Source organism: Pleurodeles waltl, chromosome 6 (assembly GCF_031143425.1).
Source record: "Pleurodeles waltl isolate 20211129_DDA chromosome 6, aPleWal1.hap1.20221129, whole genome shotgun sequence".
Lineage (NCBI taxonomy): Eukaryota > Metazoa > Chordata > Amphibia > Caudata > Salamandridae > Pleurodeles > Pleurodeles waltl.
In genome coordinates, this window is record NC_090445.1 from 248,638,761 (window position 1) to 248,662,128 (window position 23,368).

The 23,368-nt window shown below is 43.7% G+C and overlaps 1 protein-coding gene across 1 annotated transcript in view; it reads right to left on the minus strand.

Annotated features, from left to right (window-relative positions):
• LOC138301518 (parathyroid hormone/parathyroid hormone-related peptide receptor-like) overlaps window positions 1-23,368 on the minus strand; it is a 198,893-nt gene that overhangs the window by 136,400 nt on the left and 39,125 nt on the right. The window contains exons 3-6 of the mRNA XM_069242032.1: window positions 19,823-19,947; window positions 18,478-18,572; window positions 16,051-16,156; window positions 1,548-1,556 (exon numbers count right to left, since the gene is read on the minus strand). Of these exons, the coding sequence (XP_069098133.1) occupies window positions 1,548-1,556; window positions 16,051-16,156; window positions 18,478-18,572; window positions 19,823-19,947 (335 nt within the window). The remainder of the gene's footprint in view (window positions 1-1,547; window positions 1,557-16,050; window positions 16,157-18,477; window positions 18,573-19,822; window positions 19,948-23,368) is intronic.

A 23,368-nucleotide genomic window follows, 5' to 3' on the forward strand; every position in this document is an offset into this window, starting at 1 on the left:
ACACAGGACAACACACAAGAGTGGCACAGGCAAACACAAGCACCACACATCATCCCACAGGCACTCACACAAACACCATCCAGATGCAGACATACCAACATCCACTGACTCCATTGTGTCCCTCTCCTCCTCCACCTCCCTCCCAGTTGCATCTAAACTCACACCATCATCCACTACCACCATCACCACCACACCTAGCAGACCACACACCTCACCTGCAGACACCACCCCAACAGCCATGCACACGTCTCCTGTGTCCTCTCCCACTGTGTCTGTGCCTCCCCCTCCCAAGGTACACAAACGGAAGCACTATCACACCCAACGGCCATCCACCTCACAACAGCATCCAGCCCATGCACCTGCACCCAAACACAGCAGACAGACACCTCCTACAACCACTCCCTCTTCCTCCACTCTCAAACCTTCTCCCTCTTCCCACCCCAATGTCCCTAAGAAGCTTTTCCTCTCCACCGTTAACCTCTTCTCTCCTCCTCCTCCCCCAAGTCCTTCACGTCTGGCCAGGGTGTATAAAACCCATGCAAACACCTCAGCCACCCAGTCCATGGGCCCAGTAGTGTCCACAGCAACTCCTGGTGGGAAAGGATCCCGGGCACCAGGCAGCCACACGGAAAGGGTGCCTGCCCCAAATGCTGCCAAGAAGGGCAAGGTGCCACTCCCAGCTGCTGAAAGCAAGGGAAAGATGCCACCCCCAGCTGCTGAAAGGAAGGGACAGGTGCCACCCCAGCTGCTGAAAGGAAGGGAAAGGGGTCACCCCTAGCTACTGTAAGGAAGGGCAAGGGGCCTGCACTAGCAGGCAGAAAGGACAAGGGGCCTGGTGCTAGGACTCAGTCTGAGCCCACATCACCAACCATGGTGGTGCAGCCGTCTGAGGCTGCAGGGGATGGGCTGGAGCCTCCCCTCCCCACCAGCTCCACCAGCAGCACCGCCACCAGCACCACCACCAGCAGCAGCTGCAGAACCAGTGGGCAGCCGTCCGAGGCTGCAGAGGATGGGCTGGAGCTTCCCCCCACCACCAGCTCCACCAGCAGCACCACTACCAGCAGCACCAGGACCCGTGGGCAGCCGTCTGAGGCTGCAGGGGATGGGCTGGAGCCTACCACTACCAGCAGCAGCACCACCACTGCCACCACTGAGCAGGCGTCACCACCGGTGGACAGTGTGTAATCCTATATCCATGAGCTGTTGTGCGGCCTGCCCCTGCAAATCCTGTGGGTATGACACCCAGCTGAGAGACTGACCTTGCACTCCCCAAGACTGGCATCACAGGGCACAATGCCCTCTCCAGAACCAGTGAAGAAGCCATCCACTCACCCCATCCTCCCCAGGATGAAGATCACAGGGCACGATGCCCCCTTCAGAACCGTTGGAGAAGCCATCCACTCACCCCATCCTCCCCAGGATGAAGATCACAGGGCACGATGCCCCCTCCAGAACCAGTGGAGATGCCATCCACTCACCCCATCCTCCCTAGAATGAAGATCACAGGGCACGATGCCCCATCCAGAACCAGTGGCGATGCCGCTCACCCCATCCTCCTCAGGATCAAGAGCACAGGGCATGTTGCCCCCTCCAGAGCATGAGGGCAATTCACCCACTTGAGAGACTGTGGCTTTGCACTCCCCAGGACCAAACACAGGGCATGTTGCCCCCTCCAGAGCATGTGGGCAAATCTCCCACTTGAGAGACTGTGGCCTTGCACTCCCCAGGACCAAACACAGGACACGTTGCCCCCTCCGGGACCAGTGGATTTGTTCCATCTTCCGGCTGAGGTGCCCCCATTCCCCGTCCCCCTTAGGTGCCTGCCTATTTTTGAACTGATGCCCCTGCAGTGTTCTCTACATGTTGTTGCAGGAGACAAGTGGGGCATGGACTTTGTATTTTGGCCCTGTGGCCCACGAACATTGAGGACTGGGCAGTGTCCCTTCATTTGTAAATATGTATATAGTTTTGGATTTGGATGCACGTATTTCTACTATATTTATCTTATTACACTCACTTTGATCTATTGCTGTTGTCCTTGCATTATTCCTGAAGGGTATGGGGTAAATATGTTATGTTACTTCATCTGCTTGTGTGTGTGGTGTTGGGGGTGGATCTGTTGCGTGTGTGTGTGTCACTCTCTTTTTCCTCCCCCCCTCCCCTGTGTGCTAGGCGGCAGTACTCACCGTGGTTGTCTTCGCCAGCATTGATGTTCGTGGTAGAGCAGGACGTAGAAGATCATTGGGAAGATATGCAGCCCGGGCTCCATGGCGGCGTGGTTCTTCCCTGAGTCTCCACAGGTGAGTCGTTTCCTTTCTGTGCAGTGTTTCCGCCAGGCTTTTGATGTTATTCGTACTGCCCCGAAAAAGGTGGCGGATTGATGTGTCATAATACAGTGGGCAGAACATTGACTTAGGCCTGTCGATTCCACCCTGGCGGTCAGTGTGTTAAAGTGGTTGTCTGTCTGAACTGTTTCCGCCATGGTCATAATTTGGCGGTATTTACCGCCAGCCTGTTGGTGGTATTACTGATGCTTTATCACCGACCGCCAGGGTTGTAATGAGGGCCTATATGTGTGTTTCATGGCAAGCATATTCCACATTCTCAAGCCCTCCCAAATAACACACAGGCTAGTGGCTCCATTGCAAGTGCCTTTTTAAATAGATTAGTGCTGTGAGAATGTCTGACTTGTTTGGCTCTCTGCCTATGGTTTCATAGACAGTGATTAGCTCTATCTCAGTAAGTTCTCCCCCATTCCCATCTTTCGAAGTAATGCAAACAAGAACGGCCACAGTAATGTATCAAAGGCCTCAGTATCAAAGGAGGCCACGGCTGGTGTTTGGTGCATACATGGGATCTGATCTAGTACACAAAATAGACATCTAAGATTTATATGCTTGTTACATCCAGGGCTAAAAATAGTTTGGTCCAGGTGTACCAGATCTCGAAGAAGTGACATCAAACTATTAGCTATAATTTTTCCAAATATCTTAAACTCTGAGCTTAGGAGGAATATTGGTCTACAGGACGTTATATTCAGAGGGTCTCTTCCTACTTTAGGTAATTGTGTTATTTATTATATCCTTGCCAAATGCATTATCATACATAGCTAATAGTTTTCAGGCTAACTTCAATTTATCAGTCAAGTAGAACCTGGGGTGTAGCCCATCAGTCCCTGGCACTTTGTCCCTAGCTAATAGGTATATGACCATATTTATCGTCTCTATAGCCAAAGGTGCTTCTAAGTTGTTCCTCTGAGTTGCCATTAGATGGGGTTGTGGAAGCCAGTTGTGGAATTCCTTTTGTATTCCCTCTAACCTGTGATACTCAATGATGAAAAGGCCTGCAAAATGTGTGCAAAGGTTGGATGAGCTCAGGTAAACCAATGTACTCTGCTGATCAACTTGTAATGCAAGGCTTGCTCAAGGGACACATCACGAGATAAGCATTGCTTTGCTCACCCATTAACAGCCAGAGATATTAATGACCGTATATAGCATAGACAAAATTTATTTGATTGGGCATGAGTTGTAATAAACCATTTGGTTGATACATTGGAAAGTCCTAGCCGTTGGGCAAGTGGAAAACACACCCAACACCATTCTGTAGCTTGCTGCTAACACGCTTATAACATGAACTGTTATTTTAACTATGAATAGCTAGATACTTAATGCTTGTGTAATCTTCGCATCTTCTGATCAACATCACGCCATCTATTTGCCCATAATAATGACAAAATCCCCTTTTTCTGTATCATGATTGGATAATGTGTTTCACGCCTTTTTGTTTTCATATATAAGAGTCTTAATGATGGTTCCTCTTATTGGACATGTAATTGTAAGACTCATGCATTCTTGATTCACAAACCTATCTGCCTATGAAAGATGACACATGTCTGTGTTTCTCAAATTTTAGCTTCTACATGGTGTATCTCTTGTAAGTAACACTCAATGTGGTCTTCTGGTTCATGTGGCATCAAGTATAATCTTGCATATGCTACAAAGGCCCTATTGACTTTCTTTTGTGGATGCAAGATATCATCTGTCTTAAACCTAATAGCAAATATGGATTTTCTCTCCACATCTGGTTGTATTAAGCATGCTAGCAGAAGCCCAGTTCAATCTTCCTCCCATTGACATCTGGCCCTCTATTCTTTAAAATGTATCCCCCTCAGTCTACAAGCATTGTGTATTCTTTTTCCATATCAATTCTCTTTTTATGACAACTTGGATCTGTTACTGCTTTCACGTCCAAGTAACACAGTTCTTCTTCTAGTGTGTTTATTTGATGAGTGCTAGTGAGTTTAAATGTCGTCGGTTTTAGGTATAAAATCCTAATTACTGCTTTGAAGGCGCTGTACTCATTTATTGTGTCCCCCATCATTTTCAATGAAGTAGTGATCTATATGTTCCTAAACCATGGTTTGGAAGGATACATCTAGTAGGGTCTCCACTTTTAAGCACCACTGGGCAGATCCTGCTACAGGTAATTTGCATTTTCATGTTTATGTTTATGTAGCACTTGTTCGATGTCCTTAAGTGCTCGCCTTTAAAATACCTGGGTAGTGTAGCATGGAAAGATACGCAATTTATTATTTTTCGTGGGCCCGTTGCAGGGTCTGAAAATTTAGGAACCTGGCCACCATGAGCCCCAGGGGCACTCCAGCACCAACAGGCATCCCAGCATGCTGTGTGACCATTCCACTGTGAAGAATTAAGGCTGGGTCCCCTCAAAAGTATTGGCGAACAGCAATTGTTCCAGAAACAATTCTGTGTCTACGCCATTTAATTAATACCTACCCACCTGCATTTTCTACTCTGTTTCGTAGAAACTCGAAAGCCATAGTTAGCTCTTTTACTTGTGTCTGGTGAAATTTGAAAGTGGTGGGGCATAAAATAAAAGCATGGTTTTGCCTGAGTGAACATGCTTATCTTTAGAGGGACTCATGGGTGCTGTTCCCCACATAAATTAAAAAAAGAAAAAAGGTGAAATGGTGCAGCACAATTTCTTTAATAATATCATGAAAAGCAATAGATCAGGTCTGAGATGGAGTGTAAGTTTAAAAGGTGAAGACAGGAAACAGAGGTGGGGTGGAGGAAGAAGGCAGAGCAGAACTGAAGAGTGAAGAGTTAGGCTTCCTTTCAAACCACAGAGTGTAACCACTTGGCAACTATGCCATTAAACACGAGTTTTAGACAACACAATTTCTTTGCCTGGGCAGCAAACATTTTTGAACTGACCTAAGGGCTACCACACACTCTAAACATCCTTCTTTATTTGAAGTACCTGCAGAGTACTAGGTTTTAATGCCTTATGGGCATTAAGGGCCTCATTACGAGTCTGGAGGGCACTAGACCACCAGACTCGGGGATGGCTGTCGGACGATCACATTACAACACTGGCAGTTGGGCCACCAGGGAACTGCCCACTCCTCCATAATCTGAGATCCTAGCGGTCTGGAAGTTGAGGTGGTCCTTATCCGCTAGGGCACTATGACTCCCCTTCTCCGCCAGGGGTTTCATGGCGGTACGAAAATGCTGGCTGAGATAAGTGCAGGGGGGCACCAGGGGGGCCACAGTGCAGTCAGCCCCCCTGGCCAGCACCATCACACATCGCTTTGGAGACAGTGAACATTGCGAGGGTGCTGGTGCACCCTGCGCTCTACAGCATTTTGACCGACTCGATTATGAGCCAGAGACAATGCTGTAGGCTCAGGTTTCCACCCGCTGGCATAGCAGGAAACTCCTAATGGGGCTGGCGGGGGAGGAAGGGAGGGCAGCCTGTATTGCGCCAACTTCCCCATTGGAAAACTCATAATCAGCCCCTAAGTGTCAAACTGGGAACTGTTTGAATATCTGCAGCAGCAGGAGGACGTTAAGTACAATACAAAATAATTTATGCGTTTTAGCTTTGATAGTGATTGCAGGTTGCACACCATGGGGCAAAGGGATTAGATTCATTCTCAGTAACTCTGCGAGCTTCTTGTGATGCACGTCTATTGCTAGGAGTTTATTCTGGAGCGTAGTTTCTGTATCAAGGATAGCTTTTAGGATAGCATTACATTTTTTGGTGTACCACTCCAGTGTCATTTCCACGGTCTTTAGCATACCCCCTGCATCTGTGCTCCCCGGGTGTGTGGATCAGTGATAGTTTCTTCCGATTGCACTTTAACAGGTTTGGGCTTTATCATTATATTGTAATGCGGATGCACAGTGCAATGTCTTTCCCTCCCAGAGAACCCTCCTTCCCTCCCCAAGATTGTTTGCAGCATTATTTGGTACCACAAGCGCATAGCTGCCTAAACATCAGCAGTAAGTGTGGCCTCTCCCCTTGTCTAGTTCCCTACCAGGTCCCCGAGCACCCTCATTCAGCCTGTCCATGTTAGGCAGTGACATTTTACCTTTTTCAACAGCATTTGTGATGGGAGTTACATTACAGGTGAGCAGGTAGCTGCCACCATGCCCATTCTCCAGCAAGGAGTCACACCTCATGTTTGTCAGGGTATGCAATGGTTACAACGTGATGTTTACCACAATGGACGTTACAATAAAACTCTTTTCAGGTAAGTCCAACAATTAATCTTTTGAACCAACCATTTCACAAGACAAGCCTTTACAAGGCAGGTTTTTTGTCACTTAAAGAAGGAAAGGTTTAAGGGTTCAGAAATGGGGTATAAAGGGGGCAAATGTAGGTAGAGGTAAAGGGGGTAATGGAGTTTTAGGGCTCGTGGATGGGTAGAGGCAAAAGGAGGTAAGGCTTTTTAGGGTTCAGGAATGGGAAAATGTAAAGAGCGGTAACAGGTTTTTAGGGTTCAGGTGTGGGTAGAGGTAAAGGGCGTCAAGGGTTTTTAGGTCTTGGGTGGGCAAGATATAGGGAGGTAAAGGATTTTTAGGGTACGGGTGGGTAGAATTAAAGGAAGGTAAGGGATTTTTAGGGCTTGGGGCAAGCAGAGGTACAGGGAAGTAAGGTTTTTTTTTAGGGTTAATTAAGTCAATACGTATATTTGTAGATATATATATTACATAAATATCTATATACACATTTTATATATTTTACATCATTATAATACATATACGTGCACTTACACACACACACACATACATATATAAACATATTTATGAAGATATACATAATATGTATATATATATATATATATATATATGTATATATATATATATAAAAGATCCCATGCGTCAGGATCATCCTGACTCATTCCTGTACGAGTTGGAGACTGCATCATTGGTGGAGTGGCTACCGGTGATGGTTGTGGTGAGCGCTGTGGTGATGGTGGCGGAGTTATTTGTTTTGCCACCTTTGCTTGTGGTTGCTTGCCTTTCTCTTGGAAGGCAAGTTTCCTTTTAATTCGGATTGGAGGGAGAGTACTGATCTTTCCTGTGTCCTTCTGAATGTGGAGCCTCCTTTGAGTGTAATCTGTCTCCCCTGCCTCTAGCTCCTGTCCGAATCTGTGTCCTTGCATCTGTGAGGACAGGCCCTGTTCCTCGGTGTAGGAACTTGGTTTCGGTTCCGAGGCCGGATGTTTCGGTATCGAAACCTTTTCGACCGTCTTTTTCGGCTCCGAAGACACTTTTTTGCCTTTTGGTGTTCCGAACTCTCGGTGCCGACTCATTTCGGTGCCGCCCTCTCGGTGTCGAGATTGCTCTGACCCAGTGTCTCGAGGTCGAGTCTGTTCTGTGCCAGTATCTCGACCGGAGTCGGATGGCTTCGACACATGTGTGCCCTTTTTCGGTGCCGATGGTTGGTCACCTAGTTTTCGGGTTAAGCCATGGCCTGTTGGCGGTGGCGTCCCCTGGGCTTTAGTGAATTTTCCGTGAGTTTTGGGCACTGACGTCTTACTCACGGTTCTCAGCGTCTGTTCGGGATCGACCTCGTCCGAGTCCGAATCTGCGATGGAGAAGGTTTCTTCTTCTTCCAAGTGTTGTTGTTGTCCTGCCGGCGCCGACGCCATTTGTAGTCTTCTTGCTCTTCGGTCTCTTAGCGTTTTCCTCGATCGAAACGCTCGCCAGGCCTCGCAGGTATCCTCTTTGTGTTCGAGAGACAAACACAAATTACAGACCAGATGCTGATCTGTGTAAGGATACTTGTTGTGACATTCGGGGCAGAAGCGGAATGGGGTCCGTTCCATTAGCCTTGAAGACGTACGAGGTCGGGCCGACCAGGCCCCGCCGGGGAATCGGAAACCCCAAGGGCTACCGGAGCTCTTCAAAATTCGGTGTCGATCTGTTGTAACTAACCCGATACCGAACGCAAACAATACCGTCTAATTTTCCAAGATTTAACTAACTTTCCGAACCGAAACACGGAGCGAAGAGGAACACGTCCGAACCCGATGGCGGAAAGAAAACAATCTAAGATGGAGTCCACGCCCATGCGCAATGGAGCCGAAAGGGGAGGAGTCCCTCGATCTTGTGACTCGAAAAGACTTCTTCGAAGAAAAACAACTTGTAACACTCCAAGCCCAACACTAGATGGCGGGATGTGCACAGCATGTGAATCTGCAGCTACACATGCCATCGAACATATGTATATATATATACATTCAATGAAAAAAACAAATATCATTATTTTATAATTAGAAAAACTTTATTATTTTTTTTATACTAACCGAACTAAAAATACACAAACATTAAAAATTCATCAGCAGTAGTTATACCTTAAATTTATAATTTACACACCACCTTTAAATTTAAATAACTTTATTAATTCTTTAGCTACAAAAAAAGTCAAAGTACACCAAAATGTACATTTCTAAAGTTATACCTTTATTTCATAGCTTACACAACACTTTCAAATTATTAGAACTCATGCACCTCCATACAGAGTATATTCAACTCAATAACCACAGTACATTAACAATAAGGGCCGCCTTATGAGTGTGGCGGTCTCCAGACCACCACACTCACAGTGGTGGTCAGGACCGCCACATTAAAACCCTGGCGGTCAGCCCACTAGGGTTCCACCAGCACCACCAGGATACATAATCCCAGCGGCCTGGCGGTGGCGGAAATTGTAATCCGCCAGGGCAGCGCTACATGCTAACACCGCCATGAAAAGGCTGGCGGAGAACAGATGCAGGGGGACACAGGAGGCCTTGGCAGTGCAGGGCCCCCACTGCCCAGCACCCTCGCCATGTTCACTGTCTGCAATGCGGGCTACAGCATTGCTGCCAGCTCGATTACGAGCCGGAGACAATGCTGTAGCCTGTTTCCTGCTAGGTTGGCAGGTGAAAACTGAGGTTTCCGTCTGCCGACCTATCGGAAAACTCTCAATAACTCTGGCGGGGTGGCTGCCACGAAAGTGGCGGCCACCCTGTTGTGAGTTTGGCAGACAGGCTTTTCCGTCCGTCAAACTCAAAATTACGCCCTAAATCGCCACTCTACCACGCACTGTGATCTTTTAATTGCAAATCAAATCTGTTCTTGTAAATACTATCTATTATTTTAGATAGTGTAAGTGAGATTATATAAAACAGTATAAGTAGTGCATGGAGGAGGCACAACTTACAGTTAATGTAGTTTGGCTACCAAGTTGAAAACAATGAGCTGAAATCTGATGGGCCACGAAAGTCACATCAATAAATAGATGCTTTTAATTCTTCTGTGTTTAACTTGTCACAGTCATGGGTGAATGCGTTCAAAGACAGAGGTCAAATGTGATCTATGTCTTCTTACACATTTTATCCTGGAGACTGGTGTTTACTTTTCTTTCTTTGACTACAAAGTGAGAGGAGTTTTTAAAATAAATTATGTCACAATGTAGGATGTTATTTTTTGGAATACACAACAAAATATAAATACATGTAAATGAAGTGAATGCATCAAGCAGTTAGGAGAGCAAATAAGAAGCACTTTTTGTAATTCTGAAGTGTGCTGGAAACAGATTTTAATAGGATCGAACAAATCAAGACACTTAAGTGGTGATGCAGAAATGATAAATGCACAGGGACACAATTTCCACATATAATAATTTGTGTGCTCTATAGTTTTATCAGTAAAACTGTATGTGCAAATTTAGGGGTCATTTCAATGAAAAATGTGCTGTCTGTATATGACATGGGTACTCACAAACATTTTCCCAAGGGCCACAAAGTTGTTTTTTTATGTGACCGAGGCCTGCATTGATGCTAGCAGGGTGTGGGGGTGGACGGGGGTTTGGTAGAGTGCAGGGGGGTGTCAGTATGGTGGGTGTAGGGGAAGTGAAGCATATACATCGACTGGCTGGACTGCACAAAGTGAAACCAGAAAACCTGGGATTAATCCTGGCTTCCTCACTTTACCAAATTGTGTGATCCTTGGCAATTGTTTTATTTAACTTTCCCTCCTTTAACTTCATTATTGCATATAAGAGAACCTCAAAATACATGACTTCAGGATGTGCCATGTACATAACCTTCTCCTGAGTTTGATTGAATTAACTATAATGTTGTTCGTGTTTAACAGGAATCCAGGCCATCCAAAGAGTGCACATAACTGACTTGCCTCTTAGTTCACTATTAACATTGTTTTCAGGTTGGGGGAAAGAATGGCTGTTTCTGAATTTATGTTTGAAAACTATCATTTAAAAAGAAAATACTTCTCAATGCACTGCTGTAATTCGATGTACTAAGGTACAACGTCTGAATATTAATGAAATATACTTTTTGATTTTTTAAAGAGACCATGTCATATTTTACACTTTAGCTGCAATATGTCTTTAAAAATGAAGGTATTCCTAAAGTAAAAAGTGCATGACAACCTAGTCACTTTCTTTCTTTACCTTCAATAACTGTGTAAATGAAGGCTTGCCTGTTTATTTAACATCTTTTCAGTCATAGTGCTGAGTCGAGTAAACAGCAGCCCAGTGCTGCTATTGACCAGGGGACCACAAGTGAAGGTCAGGAGGGCTGCATGTGGCCCACAGGCCGTACTTTGAGTATTACTGGTATACCACAATGCACTACCATATGATGCTTTAGTTACATTTTAAAAAAATCACCCTGCCTTATGTCTATTAAAGGTAGGTGGGTCGCAAACGTTTGTTGCTCCAAAAAGATAGGTGTGGTGCTAAAATGTTTGGGAACCACTGCTGTTGACATTCAAGTCCCTACTACACACAACCATCATCACTCTGTGCACAACTCTTTATGTAAAGCCCACTCTCTCCAAACACTCAAGCCCCATTAGGTGGCCAATCTCCTACTATAAACAACCTTTACCCTGTGCACAACTCTTTATGGAGAGCCCACTTCCTCTAACCACCCAGCCCTTACTATCAGCAGCCTTCGCCCTCTGCACAGCTCTTCACTGAGAGTCCACTCCATTCAGACACCCAAAACCTCCTTGGGAGGCCAAGCATGTTACAAAAAGGTACACTCATTAGCAGTAGAATAGGTATACAAAAGTTTACTCTAGATGTTCCTCACTAAATACCTTTCAGGGTGAGAGTGTACAGCAAACTGTGACACTCACTGGATGATGTCATCAGTGATGTCATCATTGATGTCATTGACATGCCATGAGTGATGTAATATGTGAGGTTATAAGCCCTGCATGGTGGGGCACGGGTTATAGTTAGCTCACTGAACTATAACTGGCGAATCTAGTGGTTTTTGGATTTAAAAGTCACATTATAACTTCAATTTCACCTAACTATAGGATCCCTTTCACCTTCAGTTTTTTCAGTGGATTTCTAGTTGTTATAGTGTAATTTAAGGTCTTTTCATTGAACGGATCTATAATGTCACTTTAAACCTTGTTTTTCTGTCAATCTTAGTGTTAATTAAATGTAAAGTGAAGTGGTATTACTATATATATGTTTCACAACATGCTATGTGTGTATATATATATATATATATATATATATATATATATATATATATATATATATATATATATATATATATATATATATATTGGCAATAGCCAGTAGGTAGTTGTAGTTAGGACCAACCTTTCCTTTTTTTGCTTTGCTAATAACTTTTAAGCCGTTTGCCGAATCATCATGAAATTTTAAAAACTAGTTTGCCACCCACTTTAGTTGCTGTGTGGAAAGTTTCCGGGTGATTTGTCAAGTGGGGCCAGAAAAAGGCAGGGTCCCAAAACGATTTTTTACCATTCTATGTCTATGGAGATTTTACAATCGTTAGACACGGCTACAGTCTGAGCTACTGAATGAAATTACAACAAATTTGGCAGGAAGCTAGACCCTGATTTGCAGATCATGCGTTTTGTGATTTGGCGTAGATCTATTTAGTGGTTTCGGAGTTATTAAAGGGAACAAAATATAGATATCTAGGGACACGGATGCTCTGCGGATCTGCGGGTACCTGCCGGTACCCAAGGATCCGACCAAAAAACAAGGCCCTGACTGGCTCGTCACAACTGGAAAAGAAAGTTGTGGCCGCCATTTTGTTTCTTGGCAGGGCCCCCGAGGAGAAAACATAAATAAAAACATTCCTAAGGAGTCATGGTAGAATTACCCTGAATCCATAGGACACATGGAAGGATCTCTAAGGGACCCCTCTGGGGAAAAATATTGCCCAATAATTTTTGGCCGATCCACAGATCCACCATGGTGCACAATGCAAACCCGAGTGTAAATCCGCCATGGACCCATGGATCCAAAGCCCAATCGAAAAAAAAAAACATCAAGGCCATGCTCAGTGTGAGGTTGGATGCATGTGGAGGGGTAGGCCAGGCCCTTCAGCCAAACCCCTGCTGCGCACGACCAGAGTCCGTGCGCAGCAGTTGTTATATTAACATATGGTATTTATATATTACTTTAAGTTAGAAAAAACATAGAAATTCACTGAAACAAGGGTTACAGGGACATTATAGTTAGGTTCACGTTTTACCCACATAAAACCATAGAAATTCAGCAGTCATAGTTATACTTATATGAAGAAACTATGACTTGAGCCGGAAAGTAACTTGAGGCCACAATTTATAGTTTCTTAACATAAGTATGACCATGAGGAACGATGCGATCCATCTGAGTGCGTGTCCCTGGATCCTGATTTGGTGCAGTCTTTTGAGTGTGTGGTGGGATACGGTGTCGAACACTGCGGAGAGGTTGAGGAGGATCAGGGCTGCTGATCTCGCCAGTCGAGTAGGGTGCGGATGTCATCAGTGGTGGTGATCAGGGTGGTCTTGGTGCTGTGGTTGGCACAGAAAGTGGATTGGGAGGCATCAAGCAGGTTGTTTCTCTCAAGGTGTTCTGTGAGCTGCTGGTTGGTGGCCTTCTCCAGTACCTTGGCGGGGAAAGGGAGCAGCAAGATGGGGCGTAGTTCTGGAGTTTGCTTGGGTCGGCAGAAGGTTTCTTGAGGAGAGGTGTGACTTCAGCGTGTTTCCAGCAATGAAAGTGTTAAGGAGGGTGGTGAGTTGGCAGCTGATATCCTTACTTCCTAGGTTGAAGAGGCGGTGGAGGCACAAGTTCGTGGGTGCTCTGGAGTGGATGGAGTTCATGATGGCTGTGGTGTTCTGTGTGGTAAGTTGTTCCCATATCGTGAGTGGCTGGTTGGGGAAGGCATTTGTTGGAGTGAGGTGGCTGTAGAGGTCGGTGGATTGGGGGCTCAAATTTCCTGTAGATTGTGACTATCTTGTTGTGGAAATAGTTTACTAGAGCGTTGCAGAGTTCCTGTGATTGAGGGATTGTGTTCTAGATGGCCACTGGGCGGGAGAACTCCCTGACAATGCTGACGAGTTCCTTGGTGTGGTTGGCGCTTGCCTCAATGTGGTCAGCTAGGATGACCTTTTTTGTGCTTTTGAAACATTTGTTGTATTTGTTGAGGGCTGACTTGAAGATGGTTTGGTCTGTAGCGTCTCTGCTGGTGTGCCATCTTCTATCCAGTTTTTTGCAGCTGTGTTTCATTTTCCTGAGTTCTGGTGTGGGCAAGCTGGCTTGTTTGGTGAATCTGTGGGTCTTTGATGGGGTGACAAGATCAACGGCGTTGGTGATCCAGGTGGTGAAGTTCTGGACTGATTACTCGAACCACAAAACCTCATACCAACAAGAAGGCAATAATCATGCATTGGCTCATGAAGCAGTCAAAGAATAAACATCTCCAACTCGCATTAGGGAACAGATCTTGAACCTCTCTATGAACAGAATTATTTTTTAAACTGTAACTTTGCACACATTTATTTATTCATTGAATCACACCTTTCAGCATCAATTTGCACAATGCATCAAAGGTACTTTTTTGAGCAAACAAGGGGCCCCCATGACACAAAACACGCGCTACAACTCCCATGAGAACGGGTAGAACAAGCCGGAAATTGCGATTGAGTATTTGGGAACATAAACAGTATTGTAGGACTCAGCAATTTTACCCGTGAACAACGTCCAGGGGGGCCGAGCCGCAATGGGTTTTGGTTGCTGCAACTGAACTGAATATATTATGCAGAAGAATCTCCGCCCATGAAGTGACTCAAACAGATGATCTCATTAAAGAACAAAAATATATTTCTACTACAACGTTTCAGCTTCCGCCTTCCTCAGGTACTAAAACGGAAGCTGAAACGTTGTAGTAGAAATATATTTTTGTTCTTTAATGAGATCATCTGTTTGAGTCACTTCTTTCTTGGATATTACATTTTCTTGTGGCTCTTTGTATCCTTTGGGATCCAGATTTTTGCCCTGGCTGGCTGTTGTTTTCTTGTGATCCTGCATCTTCCAGTATATATATATATATATATATATATATATATATATATATATATAAGCATTTCAAAGATTGTCCCTGTTTTGGCATGTACTAGCGCACTTAATTCAGCGGTGGTGCTGGTGACGGCAGGACACTCCGTAATTTATCAACAACATTCATGAAATACTTCACGAACAACCGCACTCCGGGATCTCTTGTTTCACAAATTTCATTTATTCAGGCTCAGTTAACTTCGTCTACAGCTCAACAATCACATTAGCAAAGCCAATAGGTTGGGTGATGTTCGTTGTCAGTGCTTGTTTTATCATAGCTTTTCCAAACCATCATTGGTGGGAAAGCTGTTAGGCCCTCATCAATCTGAGAATAAAAATCTTAAAAGCAAAAAATATTTTTTGACCTCAGAATGCTCCCATTGCCATAGTGATCTGTGGTACTGAAGGGAACTGCTTTGTATGCAGGTGTGTTCTTTGTCAAAAGGCAGAATGCTGTCAATCACAGTGAGGTTAACCAATGGCTGAAGTGGGTTGACTCATTTTCCCATTCTGTAGGCTGCTGTGGGTGGAAGCAAACTGTGAATGACTCACTGTCTGACCAATGGATGAAGAGAGCTAGCTGAAAGCCCTTATGTGCATGTTATACATATATTTTTAGAAACATCAAAAGGGCTTGGCTAATGCCAGATCCTATTGGTTGTTTATAATAATTTAGCATATGCACTACGCAGGCCTATGTAATAAAATGGGTGTTGTGACTAGCATAATTTGCTGCTGATTACAAGAGGTGAACAGTCTTTTTAAGAGATTGGAACGTTTCCTTTCAGATGGGTAATTCTGAAAAATAACAGACATAGTAAGTCTTCATGCTTGCCTGACTGCCGCAGAGAAGCAAGCTACTGTAGGCACCGGCCTGTTAAGGAAACATCAGATTTCTCAGCAGGTCGTTTTGTCTCCTGTAAGAAGATGCTAACAAGTTTCACGGTCTGAAACTGATTTTAGATAATTACCTATGCATCTTATGGTAGTAACTGCCTCAACGAGGAGGTGGCTTGAGACAGGAATTAATTACGTACTTGTGAAATAAGTGGAAATGAGAATAACATGAAGAGGTGGGCAACTGTAGAGTCAGCTCAATTTTTATTTTACACAAATATCTCTAATATGCCAGTGCTATCTTCACATTGTCTCCAATTTAAATCTCAGTCAATAAGGTCAAATAGATCTGGTCTAACTTGGAGATCCTCCAGGCACCTCCTAACATGTTTTGGAGCGCTTCAGAGTCTGAAGTACAACAGTAAGATTGGTACTTGCCATTGGTGGTCTGTGTCCTGCCGAGGGGCCCAACTCACTCTTTGCACCGTCGATTCTGACATTCCCAAGCTCTTCGGGCACCGAGATCGAGTACAGCACTACGTCCTTCACGAAGATGCTTGAAGCACGACAGATGAAGGATGCAAAGAGATGGATGTGGATATAGTTTCTTGTGCAGTGCAGGCGCCTGGGTGGAGAAGGAAGGAGAGAAAAGAGACTCACGGGATCAGAGGCAGAAGAAGTGTGAGAGAGGGAGGAGGTGATGGTAAAGAGTGAAGGGTTTAAGGTAAAGCTTCCTGAGAGAGAAGACAAGATGGTGAGATGAAGCTTAAAATTCCCCAAATCCCTACCTTGCATACAAATATCCCCACAAAAATGTTAACCTATACCTAATCAAACTAAAGCCTTCTTCCCAAATAGCTGAAGCCTGGGTTACAATGATACCCCACCTCCAGTCCTAGCATATTTTGAGGGAAGTGCTTGAAAGCGGTTATTGGGATAAGGGAACACTTGAGGTTCAGGTTAACATTTTGTAGGTGATATTTGATAAGGGTTGTGATTTTTGTTAGTGTATCTATTGTAGATCATATTTTCACATGCTGCCCGAAATGAGACATACAAGAGAGGTTGGGGGTTAGCAGAGGAATTTAAGGATGAAGGAAAGAGAGGTTTAGGAGGAGAATGAAAGACGAGTTTGGAGAGAAATTTTGAGAGGTTTGAGTGGAGAGTGAGAAGCGGTTTCAGTCAAATAAGGGAGGGGTTAGAAAACATCCAGGTATGAAAAAATATGGAAAGAGTGTGGTTTGTGGTGCATAAGAGAGGGTATGAGGCAGTGCTTAATTTGTGCTTGTTGTGTCCGGTGCTGAGCACCGGCACTTAATGTGGGGGGGAGAGGGGGGCGACGCTTATTCTTCTGCCCCAAGCATTTGCTGGCAGCAAAAGACATATGGGAAAGACGGAGGAAGAGAAAAACGAAAAAGCGTAACAATGGGAGAAAGCAGAAAGCTGTACGAGTTAGCTGCATGGGCAAGGAGTGGCATTAAATGGATTGAAGAGGCCCGAGATGGTTTTAGGATTACGCTACCTCAGTATTCCGTGTTCCCACATTTAATTGCAGCAGTCGCACGTTTAAGAGAAGGGCTTAGAGCACTGGCATGTTTTAATTTACAAATTAAGCACTGGTATGAAGTCATCAATATTTAGAATGCCAGGCGATTGAGAGGTGATTTCAGGCCAGAAAATGGTGATACGGTTTGTGTTTTGGGTAAAATGAGCAGAGATTATGGAGGAAAATGAGCGATAACATTGGGAATGATACGCGATGCTCATGAATGGTTTAGAGAGACATGAAAGGGGTTTCTGGTTTCGGACGGAGGCTTCAGAGAAGCTGAGGTCAGAAGGATGGCGATGAGGTAAAGGGTGCAGTGGTAAGCATAGAGTTGAATTAGGAGAAACGAGTGCAGACAGCTGTTATCTTGGCAATATTGTAGCATTTTGCCTGGCATTTGTCTGTCCCGCAGTAGTATAGCTGAGAGTTCCTGCAGTCTGCTGAGAAAACCCAAACACTTCCCCTAGGATATTATTGGTTATGGGGTGCCATTTTACTTATGTTGTAGCACCATATCACTTGAGCGCAGAACTCTCTTGCCTGTGGGAGGCAATGACTTCGCCCCAGCACTAGGTATTGTGCTAATCATCTTTACCTAACAATTTCTTAAAAGTTGGCCTACTGCTGGGGAGCTTTTCTCCACCATGTGTGTTCTCCTTTGTTTCTGCCATTCGCCTTCCCAGCTCACACACTTCCTGTCCCATCTCACCCTCACAGGAAGTGGTTTGAATTTTCCAGAGGATATACTGTCTTCTCAAATAGCCAGTGACCTTTGGTACTAATAGCCGACATGGCAGGACTTTGATTTTGAGGTTGTTTCATCCCCAAAAGATGCTAAATATACTCTTCTTATTTTTTTGTTCAGCTCCCAATTTTAGCTACCGTATTCTCTAAGCTGAAATACATATTATTCGTCAAGGAGAAAGGTCTGACTGAATACTGAGTTTACTTAGTGTAGCTCTGACTGCACCACCTTCTTGGAGTGTCAAATGGATGAAGGAAGTAATCCCAGTGCCCTGGGACACCGGAGGAACACAACAATATCCATCGTAGTGCTACGTGCTGGTATTGGAAAAGAGGCCTTTGCCTCCAGAGTGCAAAGCAAGCTAGTAAATGAGAATATCCTACATGCACATCCGGATGCAAAGCATGCTGGTAAAATCCCAGTACACTATTTGCAGGTAAAGTCTTTCAAGCCGTTTACCCCGCAGAGTGCAGAGCATGCTTGAACAATCCTCACGCGCTGCTAAGGGCTAAGACTGCTCACAGGATTTATCACATGTGCTCGAGGTTACCAGCAAGGTGAGTTACGCATGCAGCGCTAGCCGGGCTAACATCACTGACATTTCCTGGACAGGGAGGAACAGTAGAAAAGAAGTGATTCCCAGAACATTCCTTACTTGAAATAGCAGAGAATGCAAACAGCCACAAACAGGGAGGCGAGCGAGATGGAGTAGCCGACCGTGTAAATCAGGTGGAGGCGGTCAAATACCTCCTGAAAGAAAAAAAAGAAAAAACAGCGGTTTTAATGTGCAGCCCTTTCGTGGGCACTCAGAGCCTGATTGCAACAGGCGTCTCATTTAACTGGATAATGCAGTGGGGCTGGGAAGAGAAAGCTGACATCAAGCAGCCATGCCTGCTATCTGAAATTAAGGCGGAGCATCATTTTGTGTTGCTAAAAGGCCCTTAAATGTGACTAGACAAAAGTGTTGACTGCCAGCATATATATGAACATTCTGCTTAGGAATCCACACCACTTATTCCTGAGATGCGTCCAGAGTCCTCTGTGGGTCAAGTCTTCTCCTGAAGTTGGACAAGGTTTGAAGATCTGGCTGACCCTTCCACACATCCATTACTGTGATCTTTGGGTCCCAGGATCAATGATCGCTTGCCACATCAAAACTAATTCACGTTTTGCTGCTTTTGGGCTCTGCACTTGTGCCACCCTCTGCCTTGTCCTTGTTTACAATATTGGCCCATATTTCTTTTCTTCACAGAGAAGGCAGTGCGATGGGAGTTTAATCAAAATCTTATGAAAGGAATGTCTTATTTCAATGAAAGCATGAAGGTTAGATTTACCAACATTTCCATTGCATTTAAGAAATACCAATAGGTCCAGCTTGCTTACTGAGATATTCAATCTCCACTTCCGAGCTACTGTCTCTAAGATATGTAATTTTGTTTTGAAAAAAAGACTGTTAACCCCTTTCCCTAAGATACGATGGTCCACTCCACATTTTGGATTGCACAGAAATGCATTTTGAGGAGTACCCAAAGATATGTACTATTGCTTCTCCGTTGCAATGCTGTTGTTTCTCCCCGTAATACACTAATCAGAACCAATTAAATTTTTAGCATCCAGTCTGTAGCTAACACTCACCCTGTTTTCAAGGTCAAACTTTATACAACAGTTGCCAACTGTCCGAACTCTATGCACTAATCAGAATATGGCAGCCACACATTATCGGAGTCTGAAGACTCAGTCCCCTCCCCACAACCCAAAACCAATAGAGAAGAGAATGCAAACTTTCCTAAAAAAATTAGAATGGTTATGTCCTCAATACTCATGGCAGCGGAAGGGTCTGCTCAAGCACACATTTTGTTTAAGAACATATATTGGCAATTTTAGAGATGACACTGAAAATTCAGGCAGAGAACATAAGTTTGGGAAAACAATCCTCATCACGGCCATGTTCCCACGTGGTTGTATAGTCTTCTTTCGAACCATACTCCTGCATGACTTACTTTCTCATGGTTCCGATGCTCTGGACTCAAGAACTTTGTACATTCAGAATAGTTTGCCCAAGTCTTGTTGATGCCAAGTGCAAATTCCCATCTCCCAGTGGAATCGCACCTACGGTATGCGTGGCCTGGCAAAACAAGAGTTAGATTTGAGAGACTCACATTGCTGTTCCATTGAGGCATGAGGGTCTAAGTAAACAGTATATTATTTTCTAGTATGTGACCTGGTGCGTGTCGGATACCCCATAGGACCAAATGCATGACCTCAGAGATAGTATCGCTCCTTCCAAGCACTACTTATTTACAATAAGGAGGCAGGTTTTGAGGCCATACATGAGAATATAATCTCATTGAATTAAAGAAATCAAATCCATAATGCTATTTAAACAAAAAGTTTAATGGTATTTCTCTAGAGAAGCTCCAGCCAGCACGTTTTGCGACTTTTGAATACATACGTTACTTTATCAGGGCTTAAGACAAAAATTATTTTTGACTACATAAATATGAACAAAATGTTTTAAGAAGTTACAGTGATGAAAACGAACCAGAAAAAGATCAATATGGGGGTAGAAAATGGGAAATAGCACTATATCTAAACAATATATAAAAGAAAACATGTCAGAAACCAAGTAAACAACATTTATACATACAACTGCTCCATAAAAACAAAACCTAAATGCACATAACTTTAAAAATCATAAAAAGCCTAAAAAGAGAGGGATTTAATATGTACATATACATGTGAACATATCTAGGTCAGAATTACATTTGTCCAAATTCTGCTTTAGAGTACCACATCTGAAAGGACTGTCCCAGGAAGACAAATTCCTATACTTTTAAATCTGCATCTTTACATTTATCATGTTTATATGGTGACAGATTTCATTGGAGTTCGGATTGTAAGAGTTTCCAGTAAAGTATACTTGCTTTATGTGATCTTAGATCATAAGGTTCTACCATATTGGTTTAAGACCCAAGGATATTGTTGGTAGACATTCAAAGCAATACAGGATATTTCAGGTAGATACAATCTCAGAAAATAAAAAAAACGAAGAGCCCAAGTTATGGGAATGATTTAGGTGAGCAAAGGGCAGGTTATTATGACAAACGAAATTCAAACTAGAAGTTAGTAAGTGACCTGTTACATGAAGACCAAATAAACGATCCATAAACTACACTCCGGGTCAGGTTGATAAGGAAGAAAAGGTGAGAAGAGAGTACTTAAATAAATGATGAGATTAAAGATAGGACATCAAATGAGTTCATGCAATTTGCAAAAAAAAGACTAATATTGGGCTACCAATGTAGTTAGATAAGACATGTAAGGGATGATGAGAATTACAATACATAGTTGTATGCTAACCTTAAACCGTGAGTGCTAGTTAATATGAAAACACAATTAGTATGCTGAAATAATAATATAGAAAATATTGTATGCTAATCCCCGGTTTTGTACCCTACGTTACTGATTAGAATATAAAACATTATGGTGCTACAAGCAATACTGTGAGCCTGAGTATTTTAAATTAGATAAAAAGTTAAATTTATTTGTCTCTTAACAGTGTAGCGCCATAATTAGGCACACAAGCCCCGGTTCCCCCTAAGCCTCTCCAGCCCTTTCCAAGGACGCTAACAGGGCATTAGTGCCGGCTAGCGCCATTCCATAAATATGGCGCAGTTTTGCGTGAAAAAGTATAAATCTGCCCCTTTGTATCCAGAAACATAATTTTAGAATTGGTAAATTAAAAAATGAGTTCACTATTCAGGTCTTTTTATTTTAGGATCTTATGATAATCAGTCAATGTATTGTTTCAGGGATTCTGCTTTTGCAGAACTGTGCCATGGACTAAAGAAGTCATAATGCAGGGGCTGTGCACTTTCTACCAAATCAGGACTGTCACACTAAAATACGTATCTAACTCACAGTGCCTTAGTTACACTCCTAACCTCACAGAGTGGCAAGCAAATGTGGCAACCAAAAAGCACAACACCCGGGAAACCTGGTGCAACAGGTCAGTCCTTTTCGCACATTATCTCAGTCATGCATATCCACAGCACCAGTTAAAAAGACACAATGAAAGTACACAATATATATATATATTGCAACTAACATAGTCTATTATGAAGCAGATTAGATGTGATTGCAATACTGGCAATACATATCAAAATCAGAATAGTGGTTAGAAAGCTAACACAAATAGTGCCACCATAATACAAATCTAGTGGCCTACGTCTATCCTGTTATGGTTTGCGCAGGAAGGCTATTATTATTATTATTATTATTATTATTATTATTATTGTTATTATTATGAGTGTTCTCTGGGAGCAGCGAACCCCATACCTCTGTTTGCGTAGCAAGTGGTCCTCACAGGGAGGTGTAAACCCAGTTTACACAGGCTGCATGCCGCAGGAGGGTACCTGTTCCACAGACTGGTCAGTTCATCTAGAATTCTCCTCTCTAAAGCTAATCACTACTGGACCTAATTTATAACATTAGCTTGATACAGTGAAAATCTACGGCGTTATGTCTATAGGAGCCTGGGAACTATTGCTGGATGGACAGGAAACAACACATGGCACTTGTTGCGCCCACCGAGCAGTCGGAGAATGTACACACAGACTCTCAGGAAAGTGGCTGCACAACAAGTGACATTAGAGTGTGTTTCAAAACAATGACACAAAAGAAAATTACGCAACGTACAGCAGTGCAAAGCAGAAACATCATAATTACTAGAATGCTAAGATTTGAGGCATACCTATAGCAAGTCCATACATGAGCCACATGACAGACTCAATATCACCTTTCCAAACCTTAATAGTAGATGATATTCAAATTTTTGTAAGTCAAGACTTGAAGAGAGTTCACTTTTTCAGTAACCCATAAATAATAATTATTTGATTATATTGTGTGTTTTCATACAAATACAGAGATTATTGCTGATAACAATCGCTTTTAATTCTAATTACAGGTTACCGGTTAACAGTAAATAAGGTGGGTTGTATATAGATATTGATGCATACAGTTGATGCCAGTTTCATGATCTAAGCATGTATACCAAGAATTTGCATCCATGGTCACTAACAGTATGTTATCTTCCCAAAGGATATCATAGACACAGTCTTTAATATAGGCTGGGAGATATTTTACAAGAGGTGCAATGTAGATGCCAATACATTGGCATATGTTTTCTTTAAGTGAGTCATTTCTGGCTGGATACAATTGGTATTCCCAGTGGTAGTTGGAAACTTTTGTGAATTCTAGGAATATCTAGTAGTATTGCATTAATTGTATTAAAATATCTATATTCCTCCTCACCAATGATCGCTAAGGGGGTCATTCTGACTCCCGCCGGCCGCGGTAACCGCAGGGCCGGTGGGAGCCGCCAGAATACCACTGCGCGGTCAGAAGACCGCCGCGGTTATTCTGGGTTTCCCGCTGGGCTAGCGGGCGACCGCCAGAAGGCCGCCCGCCAGCCCAGCGGGAAACACCCTTCCATGAGGATGCCGGCTCCGAATGGAGCCGGCCGAGTGGAAGGGGTGCGACGGTTG